Genomic DNA, 20,691 nt, shown 5'->3' on the forward strand with positions numbered 1-20,691 from the left:
TCCTTAATTAACAAAGGTATGCAACATGCTGTATATGTGTAGCACTGTAGTCACTTCAAATGTTTGCGCTGATTGTTGCTGGTGATTTTTGTGACGTAAGACCAGACGATGTTTGATCAGTGTTGAATGATAATACTTCCGACTGGTACTTGCTAGGGTGCTCCAATCTTTAATTCTCCAGAAACGTACTTCGAGATGAGATTATGCGCGAAACTTAATGATCCAGTCTCGAATCTGTACAAGATATACAAGATATAAGATTACATCTCAGGAACCGGTGATGTTCGCCACGGATCAGTGATCTCATAGTAGCTTTTAAATAAGCCTAGAAGGCAGAAGAAAAGGTTTGTAAGTCGCTTGTATCTTCTAAACCAGAAGTGTCCGGCATTTTATCTTCGCACTCGATCAATGACTCAATGTTACCTTTAGAACGAGCCTAAGATTTTTGAAATCAAAGTGGCATAGTATCTCCTTGTAAATTGAACGGATAGGAAATAGTGCATTTTTTCGGTTACGAGTAATTCCACTGTAAATGACAGATTTTTTCTGAAATTTTCATATATGTATTTTTTGGTTTGGCTCAAATTTTTCATAAGCATTATTCATGGCTAAACGAAACAATTTGCATTATCAATTATTACGCCTTACGTTTGAGATAGGACTAAACAAACAAAAAAAATCTCTTGAAAATTTTCAATAATATATGTATATGTTTTAGGCAAGGATGGCTTTTATCGTATCAAAGAATCTCTAGCAACTCTTCACACGATTCAACCAGTGCCATAAAAGAGATACGGATATCATCGCAGCAACAAAAACCCGGCATGGCTAGAATAATAAAGAATACACACCAGTGCGAGAGCGAATTTCTCTCGATGACATTTCTGAGAATCAAAGGTTAGCACGCTGCTGTGGGGATTCTCTCTGAAGCAACAAACGGTCGCTTATTCTCGTTTCTCGATCCGATTCTGTATGGGCAGTGGATAATTGCGATAGAATCATTTTACTATTGCCGCTTATTCTAACTATGTGCGTATAACCTTTGTATGAGTTGTGTCTATAACAATGTATGTGAATGTTCCACAAAAAGGTTTTAAAATATTGCAACCTAGTATGAGAATCATCAAGTCGAATCATCGATTCGATTTTCTGCGATAATTGTCAACTTGCGATACTCTCTTGGGAAATTCCACACAGCAACGATCATTATTGGACTGTACATTTTTTTAAGACGCCGTGAAATACTCAGAGTATGAAGTGGAGCGAAGAAATGTAAAAAAATTCTCTCACGGTTCATGCATTGAGAGACACGATTTCTTGTAGCATCTTCTACCGGATTGATAATGTTGTATACAATATAGATAGCAATATAGCCGCTTCTGTCAAATTTTCGGCAATCACCAACACTGGTTTTAGGATCGATGGGTCCGATCGATTCGGTGTCTTGTGCAATGTTTTAGGTAATTATAGGAACTATGTTGAAAGATTTAGTACTATTGAAACGTACTGTACGCATGTTTCTGAACTTCGTTAAATGCATTCACTGATATTTCGGTAAAATGCTTCACTTTGCCGAAATTTGGCATAATTGCTTGCTGAATTTATCAGTAAACAACAGATATGCCGACATCAGCAGAGATGTTTGCTGAGATTTCGGAATATGCGCTAGCAGTTGCCGAGAATCAACACGACAGCTGTCATTTATTGCTGCGTTACATTTTCGCTTCGCATTGTGCGATTATTTTCTAATGAAATTCTAGAGTGAAAAAATGGATAATCTTCGAAGAAGCGTGGAACCACTTGCAAGTAAAAATATTGAATAAATATAGTGACATGTTTCGCTTTATAAAAAGCGACTTTATCAGAGCACTCGCGATTATAAGGGAAAAACACCCAACACGGGGCTCAAAGCGTCCTCGAGACAAAACTTTGGGGGATATGCGAAAAAATAACCCAATGCATGGAATAATTCAATAGAACAAAGTAAGTTTATTTTTTGAACAATACCGTATATGCCTCATTAAATATTGAACATTTTTGTAAGCCAAAAATCAATATATATTCTTATTTTCATATTTCCAACTCGACTCAAGGTGATTGCATCTGGAAACGCCGCTTTTTTTTATGCTACATGTTTTCAGGTAGAGGTTTTAAGCACTACTGGCAACAAATTTGTAAGCCTCCTTTAAGTGTTAATAAAATGAATTTTTGATCCTGAATGGCGTGTTTATAATGTTGAGAAATTTCAAACAAAATTAATTGACTAGATTTTTAATTACTGATGATTCGGTAATTTATTTTTTTTCATTTTTTCGTTTTGTTGGATTGCCGAATATTCAGTGAACGTTCCACTGAGCAAACAGTAAATCTTATGCTGACGATTTCGGCAATATTTGACGTTTGTCAAATTTGAGGGTGCCGAGACGCTCAGTAATTTTTTTTTTGCCGAGATGATTGCTGATTACTCGGCTGTGCAAATCTCGGCATTTTTTTGCCGAGACTCAGCTAAAAAATATAAGTGTGTACAATTTCTATACTAACATTACAATTTGAATATTGTCTAATTTCTATTTTATCTACAGAAACTGGAATGAATTAGTGGTATTATTGTGTTCGTTGAATAGTAATTGCTTTTGACAGAAGATATCAAATCGATCGGATCCATCGTTTCTGAATCATATAACGGGTGGCAACTAAAATTTTGGAATTTTTTCGAGGCCTGTATGCTCAACAACAAACGAGCTTAGAAAGAACTAAGAGTGTGTATGTATTAGCTCCCTTTTCTGCTCAGCTTTGCTCAAAATGCCGTCGAAAAAAGAAGAATTTCGCGAGAGCATTGTACAGTTCTACGAACTGCACAGAAATCTGGGCAAATAGTATACGGTACAATATTTTAAAAGCAAAAATGTTGCGGCTTTGTCAGTTTACAATATCCTAAGATGCACAACAACTGCTCGTAAGGAAGGTAGTGGAGGTCATATTTTTGGGGGCAAAACGACCCGAATTGTGTGAGGCAAAATGCTCAAGAATTCACTTACAAAAGTTATCCATAAGTTATTAATTTAATGAATAATAGTGAACAATCTTCCACCTGGCAAATATTTCGTCAACGAAAAGTCTAAAGCATTCTTTAAATAAAAAGAAGAAGCTTTATGAGGGTGCATATTGTCCCATTGTTGTCATAAACTTTAATCCGTTGTTTTGATGAATGTTTACCCGTTGTTTAAGATCATCCTGCCTCTATGTTCAGATAATCGTCATTTCGCGTAATTTAAAATGTATAGTTTTTATGTTTTCCACGATCGGGCGTCATGCCTCGCATATATTTCAATAGACAATTTTGAGGGTTTTGGAAAATAAGATATTTCATGTATTTTTCAATGCATCCAGCAAGTATTTGTACGTAATTTTGTGCAATTTCATCCAGAATCCAACATCCGACTGCGAAATTATAGGGCAATGAGTATCAAAACGTTCAAACTATCATATAAAATGATGCAAAATCGGTACACATCGGTACGTGCTGGTACGGAAGACGAAAACGCCACCGCTTAGCACACAGCGTACTTTATTCAATTTTGTATAGCGTGCAGGGTTGCCACATTTGAATCTATATTAACTTGACATAACTGTTTACTAATTGAAAAGGGGATGGTAGTTTATACCAAATAAAGTTTTTGATTTTATTCAATTTTTAAAAAATCGTGACATAATCTGCTAGCAATGTTTTTGATAATATAAGTGATATGAGAAAGGCATCATTACACCACTAGGTGGATTAAAGAAGGTTTTATAAACAATACAATATGAAATTTTCTTTTAAAAAAAGGAACTTTTCACTTATATGCTTATAATTTCTCTAAAAATTCGTATTTTCGAAATCCCTTCCGTGGTACACTAGTTTATGACATATACTTATATACTTAAAAAAAACTTTGGATCTTGTTCCCACTTTAAATTGAGAGACACAGCCGGCTCGTCCGTTTTCGACCTCCTGGAAAACTAACATCAGCAACTTGGTTAAGAAGAGGCTTTTTTTTGGAATTATGTAACAATAATTTTTTTTTTGTGCGTTGAAGTACACTTGATTAAACACTGAAAACTAAATTCCAGAAAACGTATCTGAAGTTGTCCTATTTGTTCGACGCGCATCCCTTAGCCACAGTTAGAAAAAACAAGCAATAATATATAATATATAATTTAGAATAACTGAAATAAAATTAGATTTAGACTTTATTTCAATTTTTCGTGTATTCTTGTACGAGTGTAAATTGAAACGCGTATTCGGTTAAAAAACTATTATCTAATGTAGGTGAACTGGCTAGGCTTTTCAGGACTAATAACCTGTCAATGAAGAACTTATTTTGATATTATTATTTTGATATGTTGCTGTGATCGTATATTGTAGCAAGATGATCGTTTGCGATAATCTCAAAAAAAGCTATTGTTGAAATTGACACAAAATTTTATCGTGTACGTAGAACTGGCGAACGTATTTCGTAATTAGCGTAACTACCAGAGGCCTGGGTAGGTTTGTGTATCTCGGGCTCCACCACTTAGGGTGCCTCCAAACTTTATCACCCGGTACCTCCAGAAATTCCTTTTCGTGGCCTTTTACCTTGACGACTTAGTGACCTTGGGAGGGAGAAGGAGAGAAAAAGAGAGTTCCGAAAGCGCACGTTCATTAATCTACAAGCTCCACTGCCTCTTCGTTTATTTCATTATCCTCACCTTAATAGCGAGCTTCACGAAAAGTAGTCTTTCTAAAGACATGTGGGTTGTTGAACAATGGAGTTAATTTTAGCGAAATAGGTGGAGCAAACAGAACTGTACATTACAACTGACAAAGCAAAATTTTGAGGTTAGATTTTTTTTAAAGAAAATTCACCATTATGTTTCGACAGGCTAGCGTGCAGAACGATTGTTCTTCAATTATATCTCATTACCATTGTAATACTCTGATATGAACCTTGAGCTTGTAGCAGATTATTTTTACGACACTGAAAAATTATTTGATGAAGTCTTCAAACGAGCTAGAATTTTTCCCTCTGTGGTATCTGGGAACACTGCGACTCAATTGCTTTCGAGTACCTACCAGTGCAGTAAAATTTCATTCAATTCAATTGAAACTGAATGTGGAACACATTGACGATCTCTCCACTGCAGTAAACTTCACTCTCTGACACACACAATGTTTGCTGACGGCCCGAACGAGCAGCATTCAGTTCATCACTCGTTTTTCTTCAATCGAGGCTCAGTTTAACCACCGTCAGTTGATCTCTTGAAGTAACAAAATATCTCTTTCAATAGTGTGAGAGCGGCCTTCAAATGAAGTTTATGTAAACATTCGAATTGGTTCAAGATAATAGATGAAAGCCTAATCAGATAGCTGAAATATCAATCACAGAATACACATAAATTAATTGTTTCCTCCTTAACTTTTCATTTTTAACACTTCACTCCATTTATAATTCTATTCGTTCGAAATTGCTTACTACCAAGAGCGAAGACAATGAAGCAGCTAGACTACTTGGCACTTGAAACTGAGCAAGCAAAACTTCAAATGACTAGGTACGATTATTCAACTGGCGATGAATTCTGAGAGCTTCACTTGAAAATGGCAGCAAAAGTCAAATGAATTAGAAGGGATATGCTGACGGTCAATGGCCATAAATTTCATTTTCATCTTATATTATTCGATTGAAAATGAAATTTTACCGTACTGGTACCTACTAGTGTTACCGATAAATTGAGACTAGTAAAATAGTAAGACTTGCACTTTAAAGTATTCAAATGCATTTGGAATGTTCGTTATGATTGGTTTAGGAACGTTATTAGAATTACTTTTCAACTCGGTTGTCATCTCAATAGTCGAACCACCACAATAATATATTGACTTCTTGAACTTTGATCAGCAGATTACGAAGAAGCACATATACTCACCCTTAGAAACAATATCAGAACGAAATGATTAACAGATAACTAAGATTAGGTTTACCAGAAGTGTGCCAAGATCACATTTTGAACGAACAGCAAAACTGGGAACATTTCTCAATTGCTTTTCTAGCCATAAATGATAACATTTTCGATTTTAAATCTCTCTCTTTTCAAATCAAATCTTCTCAGCGTTTTTATTGTTGTCTCATGGAAAGAAAAAAAAAACATCAAATTAATGACTATTGACACATCGTGTTCGCTACTTTACACAAGTCTATAAAACTTTTACTTATTAAGCGGTAATCTATACAGTCGAGGTTTTGCGCATTGTGAGCGATGCTTGTTGCATGTATGGGCTTATGGGAGGGTGTTTGTGTGTGTGTATTTGCATTTGTATTTAGGTTTTGTGCTGCGATTGCTTTGTTTCCGTTCTATTCTCGTACGTTTGTTTGTTTGTGTATTCATTCCGAGCTAATAACTAGAAAATCATAAATTAAAATAAATTAATTACACGTTCGATCTCTTTCGAAACCAGTTTTGCTTTTTAGTTTCTTCTCTTTCTCTCTCGCGGTGAATTTTCTTTTATTTTCGCTTGCAAATAAATTACTACACACTAATAAAACACTAATTAGGCTGTCGTTAGATATCGGAAATGTCGGATTCTTGGCATCGTGAAGCAAAAAAAACCGACTCAGACGTTGCTGAAGGATAGGCGCTCCTTGGCGGGCGGATCAGATTTAGCAGAACGAAAAGCCATGAAGCGATTGGCACACTTTCGGGTTGTGCCGCGCGTAGCCACCTGAGCGCTCGCGGTTGAGCGTGTCAATTGTTTGTGCAGATTCTCCGCCGACTTTCGTTTCGGCTCGTGAGTGTGTGTGTGTGTGTGCGTTTTGTTTTCCTTGAGTGTATGTACAAATGGGTGGCTTACCAATCGTTGCAAGCTGACAGGTTTGTACGGATTGTGTGTTCGGATTCCGATTTCGGAAGCTGTTCTCACTTTACAGCTGTGGGTTGTGGGTTCGGCAAGAACGGTGAAGTATAGATCGGGCGGGGTGGATGCATGCTGGTTTGCTTGGTTTGTGGAGTGGATCGCTTTTGTCACGATCCGATGAGGCTTCTAATGGTTGTTGTTGTTGTTGTTATTGTTGCGTGTGTAAGGCTAATTTTGCGACTAGTTTGTGGACTCGTCAACGATGGGTTTCCGGCTTAATGGCTCTCGCGGAAGGATTGATAGACTAGACACTAAGAACGGTGAAGAGGTTTGCAAGGTGCGAAAGGGACAGCGACGGTATTGGGCAGGGAACCCGAGATAGAACCCCAAGAAGATGGTGCGAAAAAATCAGCTAGTGTTGAAGGAAAATGGGTAGGTGCCTTAAACTAATATGGTTTTGTTTTGGAAGTGAGCCAGAAGAGTTTTACGCTTTCGGGGCTTGAGCACTGTAAGCGAGATCCTGGGCAGTATCGTAGCTGCGGGCATAAGGATACTGGGAGTTTCCTTGCGACCATCCGCTAGCACCAGCTCCGGTCCAACCAGCAGGGGCAGGAGCGGGAGCAGGAGCACCTCCGATAGCACCACCTCCGAGAGCAGCGGCACCACCTCCAACAGCCTTTGATAGAAGTCCTAGAGTACCAGCTCCATCAACGGCACCACCGAGGAATTTCTTGAAGGCCAGAATGACGGCCAAAATCAGAGCGATCTTAGAGACGAACAGAGCCTTGATGGCCAACAGGGCAACTCCTCCGAGGAGTATGGGCAGAAGGGCGAACAGCTTGCCTCCGACAGCCAGAGCCAGTGGGCCAAGGATTTTCTTCAATTTCTTGCCTGTAAAGAAAGTGCGTGCGTGCGATAGAAAAAATGGAAGAATGCCCCAAATAGAATCATGTGCAAAGGAAGGAAATGACGGTTAATACGGTAAGGTTAGTTCGGCGATACGGACCTTTCTTCAGGGTTCTACCTTCTTCGAGGGAACGGGCGATGGTTTCGCTGGCTTCCTCTGGCAGACGAATTTGGATGGAGCGAGCGGTGAACAGTCGCTTGGCAGAATCGATGGCCATATCGAACAGGGCGTCGCTCTTCTCCTCGGAGGTGACTGGCAGGGTGCTGATGATTTCATTCTCCGAGACGGATTTGCCCATACGTTCAACCGGGGCCGTTGGGTCTCTGTGAGGGGAAAAAAAGAAAGAAAAAAAATCAGACAAATCGTAGATTAGAACTTAATCCGATCATCCGGAGGTGGGTAGGAAATATCCAGTTCTTTTTGCAATTGAAGTGTTTCTCGGTTGTTCTGACTTTGAACAGAGAAAAAAGCAGTTCCGTTTCGGCTGAAAAACACTGGATTGAACATACACACACCAAATTTCCTCTTTCAGAAGTGGAGTAAGATACAAGAAAAAAACATGAAGCGGGAATCTGATTCAATGGCAGAAGCTGTTGAGTTGATGATATGCGAAGCAAAAAAAGTAGGTTTCCAATCCGACGGGTCCCTCAAATTAGACTCTTCGGTGTTCTAATTTCTAACTTCCAAACTGGGTGAGTGAGGGTTGGATTGTGGTGATTGTGTGAAAAAAGTGTGTGCCCGAGCACGCGTATAAATTCGAGGGCGAACAAATACTTGCAATTATCGATCCGAACGGAGTGGCTAATGTTGCGCAATGTGTGAATTCGCATCCGGTAAGACCCAGTTTGGAAAATCGTGCTCCGGCTACCGAGGCGGGGGAGGCCAGACAGCTGCTGGCCGCCGTTTGATGTGGGTCAGCTTTTTTCAGAGCTTTCTATGTGAATTGAGAGGCGGAAGCACGGTGGCCTAGAAAATGTGTGTTGGCAAAACTTTTCACACTCCTCTGCTAGCTTTGGTTGGAGGGGTTTGGATCCGAAAATGGATTTCGCGTAATCAAATCAAACGGTGCGGGTTGCTGCAGGTGTTTGAAACGGAAAGCGGGGTATTAGAACGGGGCACGCGCACAACGATCGATCCACATCAACGCGGCAGCAAACGGTAATCGGCGAGGATGATTTTGTGAAGCGTTGCTCCGAAAACAAGGCAACGATGCTAAGAAAGAGAGTTTTGTTTCGAATCGAAAAGTAGAAATATGAGTCTGGTTTACATTGTTTTTTTTTTTTGGAAAATGCTTGCTTGGGTTCAGTTCCAGCGTCGACACACAGCAACTACTTAGTCGACTTTCACTTTCACCTGCAAATAATTGGTAAACATAAGTAGTATAATCAACGCAGGCGCAAGTGCCGTTCGATAAATTCGGTTAACAAAATGGAACATTCCAATTTTTGGCGTCAGGGGTTGTAAGGCTGCAGGCCTTACAGAACATGCCGAATGGCCGGACCAGTTCTTCATTATTTCGATGCAATATTCGACCACGTTTTGGATCGAACGGTTTACTAATTGAGCTTTAGCTTCTTAACTGTGGCTTAAAAAACAACTGGGCTGCTGGCTACGGTCGAATCTTTTTGATTGAACGTGGAATCGATTCAAAGCAGTAGGATTTCAACTGACTAACAGGAAAATAATTGTTTTAAAATTGGTGGATGTTAGCAACTGCTGATTCTGATTCGGTGCCAGTGATTTATGGATTTAATGATTGCTCGTGAATGTTGATCTGAAAGGTGATCAGAAAGTGTCCTTTGAAACTGAAGATGTTACTGTTTGAATGTAGCTTCTATCGATCGATACATTCCCAATAGTCAAACTAGATGTTGCAGATGGAAGAGTGAATGCAAGTACCCTTGACCATGTAGGATATCTGTAGAGTTAGAGTGTGATTGACTCTAGGGGTAAGATGAAAATAGGTGTGCTCGCAACGAGTCTTCGCACTATTATTGCACAATTGTAGAGTTATTTTTTATGTGGTATTGCTGCTTAGAGCAGAAGAGAAAATATTGTATCCGACTTTATCACAATTCGTTGATTAAAAATCGACCAATCCGAAAAGTAAGATGGTAACTGAACTAATGAGATAACTATTGATACAATAACCCTATTTGGTTAAAAATTGGAGCTAAGGAAATTTTGAGATTGGCTGACTTATGAACAATATGATGAATCGAAAAGTGCTCCGTATTTGTTCTAATTGCAGGAAGCTTATTCGTTGAAAAATTGTATTCATTAGAAAAAGATGAGCATTGGAATGCCTAACATAATGTTATGTCACACGACATATCACGCTGAATTACGTGACATGCGGGCTTTGGCATTGACAAACGCTTTGTTACTTTGACTATAGCGTGCCTTCCCGGCCCCACGGTCTTTGGGGACCCTTTGTGGGATCCACCGAGACAAAATGGTTATTCAGTTAATTAGCAATAATTATATCTTCAGCTTTAGCGGTCTATTACATTAGAACAGCTGTTATATACTGCCCGACGTTTCGACCACTGGTTATGGTCTTTTTCAAGGGAAACCAGTGGTCGAAACGTCGGCAGTATATAACAGCCGTTCTTATTTAACAGACCGCGAAAGCCATATTTCATAATTCATAAACATGCAGTTAGTTAGGGGCACATAAAAAAAAATCTAACCCAGTTTACACGCTAGCTGTTGTCAAATCGATAGTTTCTTGCAGGATTCGAGTCTAGTTTTAGTGCCATTGAACTGGAATTGAAGTCACTTTTGAACCCAATTATTTATCGGAAGTCGAAATGACTAGTATCGGGGCGATGAGTACGGAAGTTTAATGTATTAGATAACTCCCGTCGCAATAGTGACATTCGAAGTATTGAGTGTCGGAGTTATTCAAAATTATGTCAATGTGTTGGACAGCCGACTGTCAGAATGGATGACGATTGTTATAATGACGAGTGTCACAATGTTAAAAGAAGCATCAAAAATTGGAACAACGCTTGTTGACATATTGAGCGTAAGAAGTCTTAATTGACAAGTGATGGAAATTCCAATTTCTGGGTGACAAGTGTCGGAATGAAATTTTTCAGAAGAATATATACTTAAATGATGCTGAATTAAACAGTATTGAAATTACGAGTACCGGAAAGATGACTGTCGGAGTGGCGAGTGTTGGACGGTTGAGGAGTGTCGGATTCGTGAATGTTAAGGGGCATTTCATAATCCTCGGGAAACAGAAGCCATTGTTGTAAGTCGCAGGAAAAAAACAGTTTTCTCCACTGTCGTTGACTGAAAACTCAAAAAAGGAATATCAGTTTATTAGGTTCATTTTTTTCTGAATAAAGTTATGTTTTCCTAATGATTTTTTTTTTGCGACGGCGGAGAAAACTGCGTTATTCAACAATAGATTTTTTCCTAACATTGGAAGTAGATTCTTAAGCTGAAGTTTTTTTTTTGGATTGACAATCACAAATGACGGATGTCGGATTATTTTTATCGTATCAATGAGTGTCGGAATTGCCCCGAAGATGGTAAAAGTCGAAGTTTGACAAATTATGTACACGAAACTGTACTCAACGGATGATTTGTCAACATTTGATGTTTTTTAGATGTAACCTTTCATTCGCTCTTTTGATTGTTTCTGGAAACATTGAGCAAAATTACCCAAAACTACCGAGCTCAACACGGGACATTAAAATTAGGTGAGCTGGGTACATAAAATTAGTAATAACTCAAATCTTTTATTGGATGAAAAGCACTTGAAATTAAGTAATTTTCTGGCAGCGTGTCTGTTCGTTCTTTCATCCAATTTTGGGGTTCCGTCCCGCAAATTAATTTTCTATAAATTGACTCTTACTAGTTTGGAAAAGGCCTACGCAAAAGTAGACTGATAGGCTGGTTATATCTACTCTATAAAGTAAGTTAAATTTTCTCAACAGCTTAAGTTTCATTTACTTAATTTTCCCGGTTGAAATCGGTTTAATCAGTTCATGTTTATTGAATGGAATTACGTAATCAATCGTTGTTGAGTGGTTTTGGCATTTCGACCGTCCCACGACAAAAAGGGCCTTACTGCAAATGACAATTTCTCTTTGTTTACTTTATCTTTCACGATTTACCGAACTGATTTTATATTTGACGCTCTACTCTTCGATAAACTTTCAATGTAAAACTACAAGCTTTCGATTTATATTGGAATTTGCTATAATGGCTCCGTAATAATCAAAAGAGAAAGTAAATAAAGAGAGGATCTCATTTGCAGCTAGGCCCTTTTGTCGTGGGACTATCGATTTGTGTGTTGACAACAATAAGAAAGAGCGAACAAAAGAGAAAAAAACGAAAACATTTCTATTCATTTTCTGTACAGACTGAAAGAAATGTTGTTGGTTTGTATTGAATAACGAACGTATTGGTACGATGAGTGCGGAAACAATGAGTTTCGGAGTACACTGGTAAACGGTATTGGGGTTAAAACTGGGTTTAAATAAATAAATATAATACAAAAAAAAAATAATAATACCGGAATGACGAGTACAAAAATGACGAATATCATAGAAAGTGATGAAACTTTGAATGTCGGAATCACTTACACCGTAATGACCATGTGAAATGTGTTGAAATTCAAACTATCTGCGTCGGAGTGATATGCTTCAAGACGACTAATACCGGAGCAGCAAATATTTGAATTAAGGCTGCCTGTATGAAATGCGTCGATTGTTAGAAAGCGTTGGAATAACAGTAATCGGATGGACCGAAGTAGGAGTGCCGACAACTGACAAGTGTCGGATTTATAGGCTCGCAAAGATGAGTGTCGGTGTGACAAGTGTCGTGATCTCGTATTTTTGGATTGGCGAGTTGAGAATTGAAGACGATTGGAAAGCATTGGGGAATATTGGAATGATGATATTATGAATGATGGGTTTCTGAATAAAATGATTCGAAATGACGAGGGCTATAATGATATACTTATATCACAGCTTGATAGAAAAAATCTACCCAGTAAAACTTGTCAATTTGTTGCTAGGGATGTCGGACTAACAATTGTAATTTCAATTAGTTTGAAATCACGACTGAATGATGCAGAAAGCAGAGCTTCGGAATGATATAAGATGACATATTGTTATCACAACTTATTAGAAATGCCGTTGCAAAACTAGTCTAAAATATGTTGCTAGAGATGTAGATATATCAGTTGTATTACAAACTTCGCGATTATCAGCGTAAGAAAATGATTTTCGAAATGTCGAATGTCACAACGACCAAACGAATAATTGTAAGTGTCGGAATAAAGAAGAGTATTAAAATTGGATGAGTTGGATTGAAGGATTCTTAGTATCGGTAGGATCGTAGTACTAGCAATGCAATGATTCTGTACTTTCTGAACCGGCTGCGAAGTCTGTTGAAACAGAAAGGTCAAATTCCACACAAGGAATGTAATGCCAAGACTTTGACTTCTGACTTGAATTGAAGAATGTCGGAATGACGTGGAATGTTATATAAGACTACTAAAATGATAATAACCGCCTTGATGACAAACTAATAATTCGGATGCGAAAGTAGAAATTATAACTATTGTTGATCTAAAAACCATACAATATATGATTAGTATTTAGTTACGAAATAGAATATGATAGAGAACTTGAATAAAAAAACAAAGGGCTGAAACGAATCGGGGAGAATTATCGATCAACAAGTGGACGTATAAAAAAGAAATACGATGACTGATTTTAACTTGTTTCGTTGGTGTAAATTATTAAATCTGACATATTCCGAAGTGAGTCGAAATGATAGCTCATACTTTGATGGAATTTGTTGAAACGATATCGAGACGCATAGCAAAATGGCATAGTGATCGTCTTAAGAAAAGAATTATAATGATCATAACGAAATAGTTTTGGCATAGTGGAATCCACAGGAACCTATCATTTCTTTTCTTAAGACGGTTTAGTTTCATTCCACTAATCGCTTAAAAATTCAAATTTTGACATGACATGACATGACAAATCAAAAAATGACAGGTGTTCAGTTACTAATTTCGGAAACATTTAACGAATTGCGTGACGACGAATGAGTGATTAATTAGTGGCTTATAAAAATGACATCTCGGGGTAGACAAAGTTGGCTGTAGCTTCCACCATATTGATGGATATCACAGTAACTGTAAGAATAATTGTGACTATTGCCGTAATGTTACTTGGTTTGATCGAAGTCTCAACTTTTGTTAATTTGCTATGTTGTGTAACATAGAATATGCGGGAAAAAGGATTTTGTTTTTGAAGCCGGAAATAACAAATGTAACAACGAACGAAAAAAATGTTTCGACGCAGTTATATTGTCTGTTTGACGATACAACGTATGAATGAATGGAGAAAGGGAATTGTTTTTGTATATGGTCAAAAGAGTACATTTAAATTGAATTCAGAGTGTTTACTCAGAATTGTAAATTTGTTCCAAAATTAATCATATTTAATACTTCGCATAAATTAGTGTAACAACCAACCGAAACTTAAAGCAAGGCTCGTGGGTCCCATTGAAATTTGCCTATAAAAATATAAGCAGCGAACTGTGAATATCCCGAAAACAATTGGAAAATTGCTGGGAACGAATTAATTCAACATTGTCACAAAATTTCACTTGGAAGACAATTCACCCCTAGCCCGCAAAATTAAGCATTTCGTCGCGTCAAAAAAGAAATGCTTGGAACACCCGCACAATGGCAGTGACACTGCAGTAACACGTTCACGAAACCAATTGAAAGTTCACCCCCGCTTTCCATCCCAAAACAGAAACAAAAAAAAACAAAACGCTAAGTGATGACCATCGGGGAATTGAGCAGTGGGTTTGCTGGCTCATTGCGTGCATTGCATCTGCAAAGAGGGCAAATGATTGGAATCAATTCGTAATAAACAAAACCACTGTCACTGTTTGCAATAGCGTCATTAGCTTGCCGGGTTCTCCATCAGAAAGTTTGCCGATAACTTCAATTTTCACTGGTTCAACTCAAGTCTGTTAGAATGCTATTTGAAAAATTCACCTCGAGAAGGTCACACCGGGCACGATTTCGATGTTGTTGGCACGGGCAGCACGGTTCAGGGCGGTAATTCCTTTCACCGCCAGACAGGTTCCCATTTCGGCTGACTCGAAACAGCTGCCGAAGAACTTGAGGGCCATATTCAGCGCACTTCCGGTGGTCGAGCTTTCCTCAGCAGGAGCTGGAGCGGCCATGGCGCAAGCCAGGAGCACCGCGGATACGATTAGCACTTTCATGATTACTGATAATTTTTTGTTGTTGTTATTTTTGCGATTCGCCTCTATCACTTTTCACTTCACCTGCAACTACAAGAGTTCTTTTGCTAGCACACAGAACTTTCAACACGCACTCGCTCGCTTCGGGCTGCCGTGTCTGTCTCTTCGAGTTCGTTATTCTTCAACGATCGGTAATGAATTGTACTCCTATCTCAATGCTGTAACCCTTATATAGCACCAACAAAAAATTGCTTCTTTAAACAACGAGATGATGATAAATTGTAATACCAAGATATTATGTTAAATAATTTCTGTATCGGCAAACACGCCCGAAAAGAGCAAGAGAGAGAGATCCGTGGCCGGAGGAATAGAAAACGAAAAGGAAAACACCGAAAAAGCTACTTGATCATTTCTCCCGCTGCTGCTCTCACCTGTGTTGGCATTTTCCCAAAACAAAAAAAAAAAGGCACGAGAAAATATCGCTTCGACACCTGTAACAGCGCACTTGCTCGGTGAGATGCTGACTCAGAGTAGCGCGAGGATCTTTTTTTCCATGTGTACGCTCTCGCTCTCTCGGTCTTTGATTCCTCACACACTCACACGATCGCACCATCATCCCGGGTGTGTGTCATCTACCGCGACGACGACGACGACAATGATGACGAGATGAGGAAGATGCCTCTTGCTCAACGCTAGCTTTTTCACACACCATCATCTTTCTCTAACCGGCAAGTTTAGCGGTGTGGCGTTTCGGGACAAACTTCGGCTCCCTCTTCCACCGAGTTCCACATCAAAACGAACAGGAAGCCACTCGCGACCAATCAGAAAATGCGACCGATTGTGTAAGAGATACGTGTGCATCGATCGATCGATGTCTTACGGCACCGTTTGTCATTCGCTGGTATGCAGATGACGGTATCATCTTCTTTTGGAGGGGCTCCATCCAAATCGGATGCTGCAGAAGTCCTGCTACCAGTAATGGAGGTTAAAAGGAAAAGTTAACGGATCTGATAAAAAAATGTTTTCAAAGCCAAAGCAAATTTATCGTCTTACGCCATTCCGTAGCTGATAATTTTCTGTCGAGTGACCCTGATTTTTTTGGGGTTGCGCTTATTGCATTGTTTGCATTGCGGACAGAGAAAAATGTGCTGGAATGCTGTAATAAGACTATTCCGGTGTTGAAGATTAATTTATGCAACTATTTATCGATTTCTGTTTTTGGAAAAGCTGTTCTAACGTTTTGGTAATCTTCATCATGACTCAAAGATGGATACGAAAAGCTTAAATTGTTGTTTTAAGATTAACTAAATCTTAATAAAAAAATATGTATTGAATAATTTCCAATAATAGAACGCACGAGGGTTGTGAGAAAACTAATACGTTTTACCAATTACGTTGAAAATTTGTACATTGTAAACACAGGTTCTCTTACTTATTTCATTTCTAGAATACGAACACGCCATTTAAGAACTACTTATTCCGCACACATCTCTGGAAAAAAATCATAACGGTTCTCCCAACTTAAACTATCTTATGAATAAAAACCTGTTTTAATCCACCTAGTGGTGTGCTTTTCTCATTTTCACTTTTTCCTGTATATTACAGCAGAAATTCCCCGAAATACTACAATTTGAAAGGTTCAGAAAATAGTTTTAAAGATTTCTGTTTCATAATACTACTACATTGAATTTAAGTTAGTGAAAATCTATTCAATCATATGTGAGAAAGTGAAGTTAGCTCCACTTCATCATATTTGATTATTATTTCCGGCAATTCCGAAACCGAAAGCTGGATATCGGCATAGTGACATTCGGTTCATTCAACCATACACTAACATGAACTATACATTTATTTACGGTTCTCTATGACGATTTGAATGTGGAAAAAAATTACCGGTAGTCGGACTTGAATAAAATTTAGCAAATCATTTATGGGACTATCAATGGTTTATTTGGTTTCAGAGTCTCATGATCTGCAAACTAGAGAAAATCACTAGCCAATATAAAAAGGTAGAGTATTCCTGAAATTGACGTTTTCATACTGAGCACCCTATCTCCGAAACCAGGGGTTTGATCCGAATGAAAATTGGGATATTCTTATGGCATCTTAAGAACTGCCATCTCCCAGAAAAGTGAGGGACAATATTTGTCACACACACACACACACACACACACACACACACACAGACACACACACATACACACACACAGACATTTGCTCAGCTCGTCGAGCTGAGTGGAATGGTATATGACATTCGGGCCTTCGGGCCTCGATTCAAAAGTCGGTTTTTGCAAGGATTTATATATGAGAAAAGCAAAAATAGATGAAATAACATAAAAATCATAATGTTTCCTTCTGTTTCATGGGACATGTAATATGGGCAAGGAACAGCCGCCCAACAGAGAAAACATACAGTTCGTATATTTTTTAGTAGGTACAAGGAAGCAGGTTTCAGTGTTTATGATTCGACGTAATACATTTGGTGAAATGATTTTTGGTTGGAAACCTTCTACTTCTACTTTTCTAATTATCTACTCTTCTACTTTTCTACATTTTGAATTTTTTATTTTTCTATTTTCCTACTTTTCTACTTTTCAACTTTTCTAATTTTCTACTTTTCTACTTTTCTTTTTTTCTACTCTTCTACTCTTCTACTCTTCTACTCTTCTACTTTTCTACTCTTCTACTCTTCTACTCTTCTACTCTTCTACTCTTCTACTCTTCTACTCTTCTACTCTTCCTCTCTTCTACTCTTCTACTCTTCTACTCTTCTACTCTTCTACTCTTCTACTCTTCTATTCTTCTACTCTTCTACTCTTCTACTCTTCTACTCTTCTACTCTTCTACTCTTCTACTCTTCTACTTTTCTACTCTTCTACTCTTCTACTCTTCTACTCTTCTACTCTTCTACTCTTCTACTCTTCTACTCTTCTACTCTTCTACTCTTCTACTCTTCTACTCTTCTACTCTTCTACTCTAAATTGTGGAATTGTTGCTAGGTCGGAGAAAAGGAGACAGAATTTAATACACAGGAACCCTAATCTACGCGAAAAGCCTGGATGAGTAAATTTAATTTCGCGTAAATTAAAAGATCGCGTTAAATAAAATTTTTTTGCGTGAAAAAGTTTTTTTTAATTCCGTTCGAATTTAGTTTAAATAACATATAAAATCTAACTATGTTCATACGCAAAACCATCTAGGACCAACTGAGTATAATCTGATATTATGAAAGTAAGAAATATCGGAAAAAACACTGTTGCAGAGTAATAACTACAACAGCTAATAATTTTTTAATTTGCTGTTCTTATGTCGAGAGAGTGATAAATATTTGATTGTGAATATTATTGTGTCTAACAAATCGACATAATTTTTGCTACTTGCCATCGGAAATAGGATCACAATTTTATGAAATTGAGAATCAAATATCTTCGTACTTCATAGTTTAAAAAAAAAACTACAAATTCGTTGTACCTACCTCGCCTATATTTGCAATTTAAAAAGGTATTGTTTCTAGTTCAGAATAAACGGTTTTGGAATAGTAGTTCTTTAATGTAAATAATCTGTATTCTAATTTTTCAAAATAATTTTCTTGGATTCTTGAAGGAATAACCGGAATCGATTTGTTTGGCCGTCTACTGATAATGACTACCGATTGGAGCAGTTTTGATGTGGATTTAGAATTTTTCTTTAAATGTTTTGTTTCGCTCTTTTAAAAGGTGGTATAAAATTTTTGACACACACCCTATAACTCCGAAACCGGAAGTTGGATCTAGATGATAGAATGTATAGAATTGTATAGAATCATAAGACCATTCATTTAAATTTTAATTTGTGAAAATCGGTCACGCCATCTTTGAGAAAAATTAGGACACTAATTTCCATTTCTTTAGAACATTTTACTCCATAACACCGGAACCGAAAGTACTATCAAAACTAAATTTTATAAGGGATCACAAAACCACCAACCAAGAGACCTTTCGTTTGAATCTAAGTTTGTGAAAATTCGTTCAACCATCTCCGAGAAAATCGAACGCACATTTTTGTTACATACACACACATACACACAAACGTTTGCTAAGTTCGCCGGGTTGAGTCGAATGGTGTAAGACATTTGGCCCTCCAGATCTCAGTGAAAATGTCGGTTTTCACAGTGATTCCATAGCCTTTCTATATGAGAAAGACAAAAAGCCCTCTCACAAAACAAGACTCAGTGTCGTGTTAACTTGTACTCTGTGAAGTTCGTTAATTCATTGGAGAAGGTGGCTGTGCACATCAGCAAGTTTCAGTTTCTGCGGATTTTTTCTATGCGTCAATCGCTTCGCACAAAAGATACAAATAAATTTTAGAGAAATGCAAAAAAACTACCTAAATATTCGAGACAAATAGCTGTAATTTTGACAATAGTTGTGTAGTCCTACGTCAACAGTTGGAATAATCCCTTAGGGCTGTCCATTGTAAATAGTTTTTTTAAGGTTTGAGGGAAACGTCATTTAGTACCCGGTTATTCGTTATTATGATTATACAAAATTGTACAAAAATATCAGTCTATCAGTTATTTGAGTTATGATTCCGATGTGGGAGTCTATAAACTATGTGATGGTCAGCAAACTCAAAACCTACAAGCTTTGACTATAAACAAAGAAATAACAAAATTCAGGAGGCAAAATCGCAATGTAATTGTACTGCTGCACCATATTTATTGTGGACAAGTAGAGCAAAAACTAGATTAATCGAAGAGATGAGCGATAGAAACAGAAAATTCCATCATACCAGCACAAGCTTCCAGCAAAGTTGCGCCTTAGTAAAACTTGGGGCATGCAGACTAGACAAATCTATCTAGCTTGTTAACGGAACAACGACCGACCGAAATCGGTCACCCACTTGGAAATTTTTATAAAAATAATGTTTCCGTTGTTGCAGTTCCACTTCTATAAAATAATCGTTTAGTAATTCACACGAAACAGCTACCAATCCGATGCGATCAAAATGCTAATTGTTTCTCCAGGAACCGTACTAATTGCGATACAATTCTCTATCCCACGGAATCCACCAAATCGGGTGCGCGGTACGAGTTTCAAACGGGTTTGACTAGGTCAGTAAACAAATAACCCAGTTCGGTGGCAAAATAATGAAAAAAAAAATCATTCCAATTGAGTAAGACATTGCCTCGAGCAACCTCAAACTGCATAGCTCTGCTGGCAGTTCCACCGCACAGAGACATCGCGGCGAGATAAGCTACGAACCCGAATGTCCGCGGATTCGCTTCCGCTCTCACCCGACCGGACGACAATGGCTTCGATGCAAGCAGGTCTTTATACAACAGCGTTTAATCACACCAATTGACAGGCCGGCTAATGATTGGCCTCGCTGGTAAAGAGATGACGAGAGGTGAAATCTTTACTCCGTCAGTCGGGCGTAGTCATTGTTGTCTCACGAAGAATTGCGACACCGGTTGTGTAGTATATCCTACTCCTTGTTGCCGGTGCGGATCGTGGCTATGTGGGACACATCACGGATTTTGAATAAATAAACATATTTTGCGTCGTCTCCATCGCATAGAAATTCCGAAATATAGCTGGGTAGGTTTAAAATGTGATAAAATAACATCCCGGTTCGGGGCCAGAAAAGTGAAAACGGCATCCACGGTCTCCTAATG

At 38.2% G+C, this 20,691-nt stretch overlaps 1 protein-coding gene across 1 annotated transcript; it reads right to left on the minus strand.

Annotated features, from left to right (window-relative positions):
- Positions 1-6,089: 6,089 nt before the first annotated feature.
- Positions 6,090-15,249, minus strand: LOC131438149 (uncharacterized). Its single transcript, XM_058607983.1, has 3 exons — positions 14,824-15,249; positions 7,875-8,098; positions 6,090-7,759 (listed from the first exon to the last, which is right to left on the minus strand). Exons 1-3 carry the CDS (start codon positions 15,054-15,056, stop codon positions 7,353-7,355), a joined length of 864 nt encoding a protein of 287 aa, XP_058463966.1. The 5' UTR covers positions 15,057-15,249; the 3' UTR covers positions 6,090-7,352.
- Positions 15,250-20,691: the final 5,442 nt, after the last annotated feature.

Source organism: Malaya genurostris, chromosome 1, assembly GCF_030247185.1.
Source record: "Malaya genurostris strain Urasoe2022 chromosome 1, Malgen_1.1, whole genome shotgun sequence".
Lineage (NCBI taxonomy): Eukaryota > Metazoa > Arthropoda > Insecta > Diptera > Culicidae > Malaya > Malaya genurostris.

Bases quoted from the DNA above. Each gene is read 5' to 3' on its own strand.
- LOC131438149 (XM_058607983.1), bottom strand. From the start codon at position 15,056: ATGAAAGTGCTAATCGTATCCGCGGTGCTCCTGGCTTGCGCCATGGCC. The intron at 8,099-14,823 runs GTGAATTTTTCA...TTCCCCTCACAG, and splicing joins CCCGGTGTGACCTTCTCGAG to AGACCCAACGGCCCCGGTTG. The intron at 7,760-7,874 runs GTCCGTATCGCC...CTTTCTTTACAG, and splicing joins AGGTAGAACCCTGAAGAAAG to GCAAGAAATTGAAGAAAATC.